This window comes from Podarcis liolepis (assembly GCF_965112155.1).
Source record: "Podarcis liolepis genome assembly, chromosome: 4".
Classification (NCBI taxonomy): domain Eukaryota; kingdom Metazoa; phylum Chordata; class Lepidosauria; order Squamata; family Lacertidae; genus Podarcis; species Podarcis liolepis.
This window is the reverse complement of record NC_139558.1, coordinates 73,539,032-73,550,293: the sequence shown is the minus strand read 5'-3', so window position 1 is coordinate 73,550,293 and position 11,262 is coordinate 73,539,032. Positions and strand designations below refer to the sequence as shown.

The 11,262-nt window shown below is 44.8% G+C and overlaps 1 protein-coding gene across 4 annotated transcripts in view; it reads left to right on the top strand.

The window, feature by feature from the left end:
* Positions 1-3,652: 3,652 nt before the first annotated feature.
* Positions 3,653-11,262, top strand: part of ST3GAL6 (ST3 beta-galactoside alpha-2,3-sialyltransferase 6) — a 47,290-nt gene continuing 39,680 nt past the window's right edge. For 2 of the 4 annotated variants that reach the window (XM_083500805.1, XM_083500804.1), the window contains exon 1: positions 3,653-4,539. In XM_083500805.1, the coding sequence (XP_083356931.1) occupies positions 4,506-4,539 (34 nt within the window). In that variant the 5' untranslated portion in view covers positions 3,653-4,505. The remainder of the gene's footprint in view (positions 4,540-11,262) is intronic. The other 2 variants (XM_083500807.1, XM_083500806.1) reach the window with 1 other exon arrangement.

The window sequence follows — 11,262 nt, the reverse complement described above, 5'->3', positions numbered from 1 at the left end:
TTGACTACACTGAAGAGTAAATTATGGTTTTCATGAGAAACAGAACAGTTGATCAAAGGTCAGGCTTCGCTGGGGGGGGGGGAGGGGGAGAGAGCATAAATAAGCAAATTAGGTGGCATAAGCCATCACCCTCTGCTGGAATTTCAGTTTGTTTCAGTTCAGTACACACTAAGCAATGAGTGCAGCATGGCAGGTTTCTCTTCCCCAGCGTTGAGTGGCATCAAGTGGCTGAATCCAGTTCTGCTATTTTGCAAGCAGAGAGACAGGGATGGTTCAGGTGCAATGTCAAGTGGTATGATTCTCTGTGCATGAACCTGGCTGGACTCTCTTCTTCCCTGCCATACTGCAATTCCTTTTCTCCTTCACGGTGTGAGGCAAAACACAGGTGACTGTTTCATCTGAATTGGCGGACTATGGCTTGTGCTTTTCCCTGGAAACCAATATTAGAAACTAGGATCAATACCTGGTTTGCAGGACAAGTGCAACCATAACTTGCTGGTTTGGTTGAAGAAAAGGAGGAAGGGAATCAGCATGCACAAGGGAAGAGATAATGTGTAAGTTCTAGGGTCCAGTTGGGTTCATGTGCATAATACGAAACAATAGTTTGGAGATACTTTTAGATCAATTAATCAGATTCCATATCTGAAAATGCAGATTTGGGTAACCAGAATAAATTGTGTAAAGTCATATTTATTCTCAAAAATCACGGTTTTCAAATACTTTGGAAACTTTTTTAAAGGAAGCTGCTGATGTATGAAAAAAGAGGAAATAATAGAAGGAACATTTTGATAAAATGGCCAGTGAAGTGAAGGGGAATCTCCCCCTCTCTCCCCCCAGCTCCTTCAAGCCCCATGTTCTCTCATAGCTCCTATGTATCTTTCCATCCCTGCTTTATTCAAACCTCTGCTGCTGTTTTATCTTAAGCCCCCTGCCCTGACTTCAGGTGAATCCAAGACACTGTAAATCCTCCAATGTGGGCTGCACAATGAAAACCTTACATTTTTATGTATATAGAAAGGTCGTATGCAAAATTATTTGTATCTTGGCTTTTCTACCAAATGAAGCTCAAGGTGGCAAACAACTATAATGCAAATACAAAAATAAATAAGAAAATAGGATAAAACAGGTTCCTGCCAAATGTTCCTGCCAAATGTTCTTCAAATGTTGGCAGCTCAGAGAAAAGGGCCTCTCCCTTAAAAATAGGCTCACAGGGGAGAATGTGCTCTTTCAGATAACGCAGTCCCAAATCATGTAGGGTAAATCGCAGAATTGAACACTGGAAATGCTAGCCATGACTGATGGGAATTGCACCCAAAACATGTTGAAGGCTAGGTACCTATATTCAGGCAGCACTGGTGCCTAGCCAATCAGCAGTGTTGACATTAGGCTGGCTTGCTTTATTTGCCTTGGGGCACAATTTCTCTTGCTTCCAGTTCCAATAAGGTAAAATCAGGGCACTAGAAGGCAGACTTTCAGGCTGAAGTGGTAGTGTTATATAGAAGAGAATACACAATATATCAAAATCTTGGAAACAGGATGTGTCACATTTCTGACAATCACAGAATGATTAAAGCTACGAGCAATCTTATTTAATCTGCTTGCTATGAGAAGCATTGCAGTTATTTGCAGGGTATTGGACAGGGGTCAGCAAACTTTTTCAGCAGGGGGTCGGTCCACTGTCCCTCAGACCTTGTGGGGGGCTGGACTATATTTTTTTGGGGGGGAATGAACAAATTCCTGTGCCCCACAAATAACCCAGAGAAGCATTTTAAATAAAAGGACACATTCTACTCATGTAAAAACACACTGATTCCCAGACTGTCCACAGGCCGGATTAAGAAGGTGATTGGGTCGGATCCGACCCCCGGGCCTTAGTTTGTCTACCCATGGACTAGATGGTCCTCAGGGTCCCTTCCAACACTACAGTTCTATGATTCTGAGAGTGGAAACAGGTTTGATTCTAAACCGAAAGTAAAGGTAATACTAGCCTGCAACTCGTCGTTATAATGGCAAATTACAGTGAAACACAGATCTATGATGCAGCCAAAAATAATTCATGGAAAAGTACACACTTAAGATTTCTCTCAGATACTGATGTGTCACTCAAGTTCCTCTTATTTGGAGTTTCGAAGTATTTTTCAAAGAGTGTTGAGTAGCAAAACTAGTGCAGATTCTCTGGTGAATATGTCATCTTGTAATGTAATACCATTGTTTTATGATGCACAGGACAGCATTCTGCGGTTTTGCTTTGAATTGCACAAGCTAAGAGCAGCATGTCCCAAGTGTCTTTTCTTTACCTTGGGGAAAGGGGTGATTCTTTCTGCAATGGTTCAGCTCCTGAGTTGAAGGTATGATAATGGATTCTAATCTTGGCTTTTCGGTCTAACCAACATGCATTGATCATAAGTTTTCTGTAGGTGTTGAATGGCCTTTACATGACGAAAATCAGAGTGGGAAACAAACATATTGGAGTTTCAACTAATGGGGCTTCGTGGGCAGGGAGACTTTTGTTTCACATGCCCTTTACAGAAAATACAAAGTTAACTTGTGTCAGAAATGTAGACATCTTTCCTTTTTTTATGGGTAGTGGTTGCCCTTGAGAATGCATACAGGAAGGAAAGACATCTGGTTCTGTCAGAAGAGCTTCTGCAAAAACAGGGCAAATAATGCTTTTTGGCAAAGAGTATCCCAACGTACAGTAAACTTAAGTTATGCAGACGATAGCGGACTCTCATACACTGCCCTCCCCATCAACTAAAACGATAGAAATACTTAACTGACTGACTAATCATGTTGGTAGTGCACCCCCCAACAAAAATCCTGGCTTTATGCCTAAGGGACTCCTGTGCTTGACAGAAATTAGGAATACCATCTTCATCACCCTGTTTGTCTTTCAGACAGGTTTGTCCTAGGTTTTAATTCAGATGGCGCACCAATTTACATGTAACTCAAAAGATCACGACTGAATCGCCAGTCTCATGCTACATTCATGGCACAGCCCCCCCCCCCATTACAAGAAATCTGTACACTTTCAGTGCAAGCTTCTACATATTCATGAAGAAATAAGACCGCGTTCAGTGGGGCTTATTCCCTAGTAAGTCTGTACAGCATCACCGCCTCAGACAGCCTTTACCTGAGAGTAAGTCCTATAGAAAAGAACTTCTGAGTATATTTGACTGTGCTGTTTACCTCCCATTCTGTTCTCCCTCAGAGAGAGGTCAAACAGAGAGGGAAGCTGGAGTTTGGACTCTGGTGTAAAAAAAAAGACAGAAATAATTCGCTTCCAGTCTAGAATCCACTTCTTCCCAATGTGCTGGTTTCCCCCTTTCCCAGAAGTCAAACAGGAGATGGAAACTCTGGGCTATCCTCACAACAGCAGCTCCTCCTGCCTTGTGGGAAGCACCCCATGCAGAAAACACGTGTGAAAGAGCTGCGAGCAAACAGGCCCTAACAACCACATTACCAACACAGGAAAGAGGGCCTTAGGTCTTCACTACCAAGAAGAAACACTGAAATTAATGAAAGAACGTGTTGCCTTAGGTGCATTAAATGTCAAGAGGTCTGCTAAGAGTAAAAATTAAACACCACCCATCAGGGGTGCCAACCTGAATAAAATTGGGGGGGGGACGACAAGTAAGCCCTACTCTGCATAATCAATCATATGACGCGGTGCACGGAGACCATTTGGATGGCACTGCCCATCAACTCTGGGGGCGGACGCCTCAAATATTTCATTGGGGCGGGAGGGGGGCGAAGGGACCTCGGCCCCTAGGGGTCTACTTTCTCTTTAAGGGAATGTGTCCTCCCGGCCCAAAGCGCCCTAACCTTTTAACCTTCGAATAAAGTCACCAGGTTGGCGCAGGGGTTTCCCTTTCTGGGAGTCTTCAAGGTGGGGAGGCTCAGCCCGGCTCTAGCTTGGAGCAGGGGGCCGGGCTCACCCAGGCCTGCAAGGCCCCCTCCAATACTCAGCAATATTGGGGGCTGGCTTGTGGCAGGCGAAACCCCTCCGAGACCTCGCTCGGGCGGCGTCCCCTAGCGCAGCGGACTCGTCCAGCGGCCCCGTCTCCTCGCCTGCCTCTGAACTTTTCCTTGTGCGCGGAGGAGGGGCCGGGCTCGCCCCGCGACTTGGAGGGCTTCCCTCTCCTCGAGTGGGCAGGCCGTTGGCGGCGGCTGCAGCGGGCGGAGCCTCCTTCTCCTCCTGCCGCGGACTCCCTCGCCGTCTCGGACTTCTTGCTCGCAGCCGAGGCGCGGCGCAGCGCCGTCTTAGCGCCAGGCTCTGTCCGTCCGTCCCTCCCACCGTCCGTCCGTCCGTCTCTCTCCTCCCTCTCTCCGCCACGGCCTCCTGCCCAGATGAGGCTCCGTCCCTTAGCGCTGAAGACCCGCCGGAGCGACGGGAGGGCCGAAGAGTGAGGCAGCAAGGAGCCGCCGCCGGGAAGCACAGGCTGCTGGGAGCCCAAGGCGGGAAAGCCCCGGCGCTGCAGCGCAAGCGGCTCCAGCCACGCTGGATGTTAGCGAAAGAGCAGCAGCCCGCCGGGCGCGGTAAGGAAAAGCGAAGGTCTGTGGAGAGGAGGGGCCGCCTGACGCTGCAAAGATCTCCGCAGCTGCCTGGCTGTTAGGACGCTGGCGCCTTCCCCAGCTCTGAGGGAGGACTTGCCTCTTGGGCCAGCAGGGGGGAAGGGGCCAGCCTGGGCGAGTTGAACAAGGTCGCTCGTGAGGCGACCCTTCTTCTCTCTGCGCTTCAGTCTATTGCAGAAATGGGGGCTGGTGGGTTGCGAGGCTTTGTGCGGAAGGATTGCGGGTACCAAGGCTGACACTCCGCGCAAATCCCTAGGCTCACGTGAAGCGGGTTATTTCTTTCCCACCTGGATGTAGCTGGAAGGGGGGTGGGGTGGGATCTCTGCGTACGAAGGCAAAGGGAAAGCGGGTAGGTCCTGCAAGCCTTGAAGCCTTTCCCACCTCAGGCTTGGAGCGCGTGGCTGCACGAGGCGAGGCGGGTTTCGAGAGGAGCTTGGCGCTGCGGTTTCAAACTTTTTCGGACAGGAGAGAAAAGTGCACCCCCCCCGGCATCCGCGCGGCTTTCGGGGTCCTGCCTTTGTCTCTCCCCGACCTCCCCCCTCCCAATGTGGCGTGAAGTTTGGGAGCGAGGCAGACGGAGAGAGCGCTTTCTTCCTTTCAAACTTCCCCTGGCATCGGCGAGAGACGCAGCCCGCGCTTTCCTGGGGAGGAATCCTGTAGCGATCACAGTTCTCGGGGCTTCTCTCCTCGTGCTTTTTCAAAGCCGGAGGGAAAACCTTTCCCGGTTTCCATGCCTCCCTGTCCCTCCTGCCTCCCGTGCTTCCAGGAAAAAAGGCGAAAAGTTTAAGGCCTCGGAGTGAAACGAGATCTGTTGAGAGAGGCGTGACTTCCTCCCTCTCGGTGCTGTTAGCAAGCAGCCGAAAAGGGCCGACGTGGTAGAGAGCGGCTGCAGCAGCATCGCTCCTTGAAAAGGTTAAATGCAGACAGGCAGTGGTGGCCCAGTCTTCTCTTCCCTCACTAGCCCGCCCCCTCAATCGTTGTGGCTTATAATTTTCTCTGTCTCACTTTTCTTCCTACGCTCTTAAAAACATTTATTCGGTTTTGGTCCTGGTGAGGTGAGTCTGCGCAAACAGTTTAAAGAGATGTCTGGGCCCTTTGATTTTTTCCGCGGTGAAAGTCAGGCAAGTTTAAACAAGAACAGCCTTCACCTCTTGTGACTTTTTTCCCAAGTACCTTGCGCCTATTATGTGTTGGTTTTACAGCTCGCGGCTGAAAGGTTTAACGGTACCATTCCCACTTTCCACAAACATTTGTCTTTCCACAAATCCAGACTTCCCAAAAGGTAAAATTCTTAATTTTATTGAGGTCAAGACTTTGGCCCTAGTGATGTTAATTGCCTTTATGTTTTACAACCAATATGAATCATAAATATACTTGGGTGATATCCAACTAATGTATACTCAAGACTAGATCCATTGAAATCAGCAGGCTTAAATCCACTGAACATTACACATCATCCATACTTTGTGTACTCATCTCTGGTCCATTTTCTTGAAAGCTAAATGGAAATCATTTTGAGGCTGTATTCACACAGCAGTTAATTCCATTATCCCAACTATCCCTTAAATGCTAATTTCAGCATTGTATTTGAACTGGAAATGTAGCAGAATATAGCACAAGTTTAGCTCTAATTTCAGTGTTATTTCCTTCCAGACTTCATTTGCAAATAATGCAGAAATGGGTGCTATTTTCTGCTGTGTTTCTGGAAGGGTGGAAGTTCAAATAGAATGTGCAAAAATGACAGTTAGGGGAACATTGTGAAAATGGAATAGACCTGTGTGTAAATGCAGCCTAGGTAAGTGGGCCAGACCAACATGGATGAATTAAAGGTTCTGGAATCTGGAATAGCAAATTCTGTAAGCGTATGTGCTTAAGAATCTGTACAGGACAGAGTGAAATTTGGACACTGTAAATGGGCATGGTTTACAGAGAGAAATGGTTATTTGGTTGTCAAAATTGTTGCTTACTGTTTCAAGCTGTGGCTTCCCTTTGTTGCTTGCTGCACGGTAATCATAAGACCTATTTATAGACTGTGTAGTCCATCCCTGAACATCTTTACTTCCAAGTCCCACTGATTTTAATGGTGCTTACTACTAAGAAATGTCTGTCAGATTGCAATGCAAACTAGACAAACTGAACAAAGTTGCTCAAACATGCTTGCTTTACATGTTCATCACAGTTTGCTTCTAAAGGCTTTTCTGTCTGGATGTGTCCCATTTTTATTTTAGGTTTTAGTTTTTGCACATGAAGGAAATTTATTGGAAAGGCAAGGAAACACGGGCTATAGAGCGATGGAAAATATTTTGTTGTGGTTCTCAGGTTGATTCTGTGGTTCTTGGACCATTCCTTGGGGAAATCCCCAGCTAGAGATCCATGTCTGTTTTTAGAAAAACTGACAGCCTGTTTTATTTTTAGGCTATTGGGGGAGAAAAGAGAAGATAAAGCTGATTTGATTAGAAGTCCCATTTAAAACAGATGGATTTGTAATGTAATTCTCCAGTGCACTTGATTTGCTTTTATATAATTTCCCCACATCCTTTGGAGATGTGCTACCTCTTAGCATGCTTAGCCGTGTTTTGGGGTTTGTAATATTCACTTCTCCTCTGCATATGATTTGTTGTCATTTGCTTTTGGATATGGGCTTCCTCTTAGAACAGGCATGTCCAACTTTCAAGAGACTGAGATCTACTCACACTATTAAAAAACTGGCAGTGATCTACCAAGGTTGTTGAACTTTTTTATGAAGCAATCATTGTTGAGCAGATCGCAATCTACTTGTTGGATATCACTGTCTTAGAACATTTCAGCCAGGATTTTGTAGGGAGACTGATTAAGTTGAAGTGCATCTCTGCAGCAGTGTTGTGCAGAATGCCTCCTCCTTCCTTTTGAAGATCTAAAATTTAAGTGGGGGAGGGGGAATTAAACGTACATTTGCAATTCTAATCCATGTTAGAAGAGTATAAACCAGTGTTACAAAGTCAGATATATAAGCTAATCACCAAATGGCAGCTTAAACCTAGTTTACAGTCGCTGCAATGCAATGTCTAGGCACCTTTTTCCCAATGAGATTTACTGTTGTTATTATTATTAGTATTTATTGGATTTCTATGCCACTTTATATTTTAAAGAAAAAATGTCAAAGTGGTTTACAACACATCAAATAAAACAAAGTCAAGCTTTCCCCTTATTTCTTTACCTACTTAATTTATATAGCTGCCCCATAGGACCTGTGAGATAACAGGGTTCAAATCCCCACTCAAGCCATGAAACTCACTGGGTGACCTTGGGCCAGTCACAGCCTCTTAATCTACCTCACAGGGTCATTGTACGGATTAACTGCGGGGAGGGGGAACCATGTACTCCTTGGAGAAAAAGATGGGATATAAATGCAATAACTGAGTTCTTCTGCTTACTTCATTAAGAAAACTGGAGGGGCCAGCCATATGGAGATGTCAGTCATCAACCTGGCATTCAGAGATCTCCACATGGTCGCCATTGGACCCATGCTAGTTGCAAATTCACCTGGTGTCAGGGGAATTTTGAGCACTGGTATTAGGAACTAATCTGCAAAAAATTATCAATACCCTCAAACACTTAATTTTAGGTGCTAAGTTATGAACAGCAACAGGTTAAAAATATCCTGTCAAAATTAATTTTATAAATACACCTTTTATAAATAAAGATTTATTCTTCCCCTCAAGCCACTTCTGGGAGAAATGATGGAATATACCTCTGGGGAAATGAATAATTGTTGCATGTTTTCTATACAATTTTATATTTAAAAGCTTTTATTTTAAAATTTTGGTTTGAGGACATATCTCAGTCCATATTTTAGGAACACTAAAGTGCACACATAGCACTGAGGCTGGACATACTTTTGCTCAAGAAGTTTTTCAGAAGTACAAGGGATAAATAACCAGCTTTCCCACTCCTACTCAATAGTGCTTAACTTGCTTACTGTGACATCATGCACTATGAATACATAGCCTTAGGGCAACATCTGTAACCTTCATTGAGGGGAAAGTACACTAAGCTGATGTAAAGCTGTTGATGTATATCACAGCTTGAGTAAAAGGTACATCTCCAACTTTTTTCAACATTATGCAAAGACTACATGTTGTCCCAGGCAGAGTTTGGAATCAAGGCCTGGACTGCATTATCCAGTGGTTATTCTCGATTTCCTTTGCAAGCATTAAGCAGAGCAGCCCTGAAAGCATACCCTCTAACAATTCTCCAATGAAAATAGGGACATCCTCTAGTCTTGGTCTGTTCAGGAACAGAAAAGAGCCAATCTTTGGGGAGTTCAGAGGTGTGGAAAAGATGGCTTTGAGTGTGCACTAGTCACTCTAAAAATGCAGGCTTGGGAACATACCGTATATACCATGCATACTAGCATGTGTTCAGAGTGCCTTTTCCCTGTAATCCACTTAAGCACTGATCTAGACATTTGAAGGAGTTCCATGCTCCTTTTTTCTGCTTTTTTTTTTTAAGCAAAAGGATCCTACGTAGGCGACAAATCTTAACTGGAAGAAAAGCAGGAAGGGAGGGGCTACTTAATTCTAGGTCCCACATTTGCTTTGCATCTCAAAATCACTCCCCTCCCCAAGCTGCTTGGATTTTAACCTATGTGGGGGAGCATCTTTCTCCCTGCAGGGAGGAAAGCAATTTGGAGAGCATGGCTTTGAGTTGGTGGCCGGAGAGGAACTTGTTCAGGAATGGGACTCAAACTTTCTTCAAGCGAGTTTTTGCTTTCCTCTCTGCAGCACTTGACCTCACCCTGAATGAGACAATACGTAGTAGCATGTAGTGGCACAATTTTACTATGAAGAGCACTGATTTTCTCAACAAAGTAACATATAATGGTGCAGGCTACTGTAACCTGTGCAGGCAGTGGAGTAGTCCATATGTAATCTGGTCTGAGCCAGGAGCATCATTCCTCCACTACTTAACCTGGTGGGGAGCTCAGTGGTAGAATGTCCAGTAGATACTTGTCCAGCAAAAACCCCTGTCTGAGCAACTCCTTGGAACACCAAGAGCAGGCATGCCTGTTAAACTGCTGAGAAAGAGCATCTATGGGGTAGGTCTCAACCCTTACCTTTTGCCTCTGTCCCCCCTCTGCCAGTTGCCTCCATCCATTTCTTCCTTTGAAATTGCAACTGTCTAATAAAGTACCTTGTGAGTTGTAGGATGTTATCTATCCCATTGCTGCTCATTGTAATGTTGGCAATAGCTTTGCAAATGCCTAAAAAATTATTAGCCCACCAACCACATGAGGTTGCATGGGCAGACTGAGTAATGGTAAGCTGATAGATGGTAAGGAATTGTTGCTTACCTCGGTCCAGGCTGCACTGCAGGTGTGACCCTGTCAACCCATAACTTAGCAACCATTTATTTCTTGTGTCCTTGCATAAAGCAAAGTCCTTTCACTGCTGTTAGATAGCTATGGGTTTAGATGTTTTAATGATTTATGGTGTTTGCATTTTTATAATCACAGTATTATTTTATTATACAATGAGACGCTGCTCTTGGATTTAAAAGGCAGGGGCATATAAATGCTTCTAAAGCAAACATTGGAAGGCACACAGTCCTATTTAGATCTTTATCAGGAAGCAGAAAGTTAAATGTGTGAGCAGAGTAGTGAGTCAAATACTGAAACGGCTGAAACAGGACAAAAATAGACAGTAGAAAGGCAGAGGGAGAGGCACACTAAATGAAACTGTTGTAAAGACAGTATGAATAATAGAATTGTAGAACTGTAAAGTTGGAAGGGACTCCAAGGGTCATTTAGTCCAAATCCCTGCAATTCAAGAATCTCAACTAAAGCGTCCATGACAGATGGCCTTCCGATCTCCGCTTAAAAGCCTCCAAGGAAGCAGAGTCCACAACCTCATGAGGGAGTCTGTTCCACCATCAAACTGCTCGTACTGTCAGGAAGTTCTTTCTGGTGTTTAGTCAGAATCTCCTCCTTTCTTGTAACTTGAATCCATTGGTGCAGGCCCTACACTTTGGAGCAAGAGAAAACATGCTTGCTCCATCTTCCATGTGACAGCCCTTCAGATATTTGAAGATGGCTATCATATATCCTCTTAGTCTCCTCTTCTCCAAGCTAAATATACCCAGTTACCTCAAACCCTTATAACATTTGGTTCCCAAGCCCTTTATCATCTTGATCACCTTCTGAAGGCAGCCCTGTTTAGAGAAGTTTTTAATGTGTAACATTTTAATGTACTTTTAATGTTTGTTGGAAGCAGCCCACAGTGGCTGGGGAAACGCAGTCAGATGGGCGGGGTACAAATAATAAATTATTATTATTCATCTGCACAATATCCTTCTTAAATTGTGGTGTCCAGAACTGGACACAGTACTTCAGGTATGGTCTGAGCAAGGCAGAATAGAGTGGTATTATTACTTCCCTTGATCTAGACACTATCTATACGTCTGTTGATGCAGCCTAGAATAGTCTGACCTTTTTTTGCTGCTGCATCACACTGTTGACTCATATTAAGCCTGTGGTCTACTAAGAGCCCTAGATCCACAAAAGCTCATGGTTGGTTACCTGTATATGGAACTCAGCATCTGAGATCCTCCTCCTTGTCCTTCTTCTGAAAAAGCAAGTTTCCAGACCTTATGTATGTAACAAAGATGCAGGTCACAAGTGTGCACACTAGGCAGTGTCTGTAGTAGTCA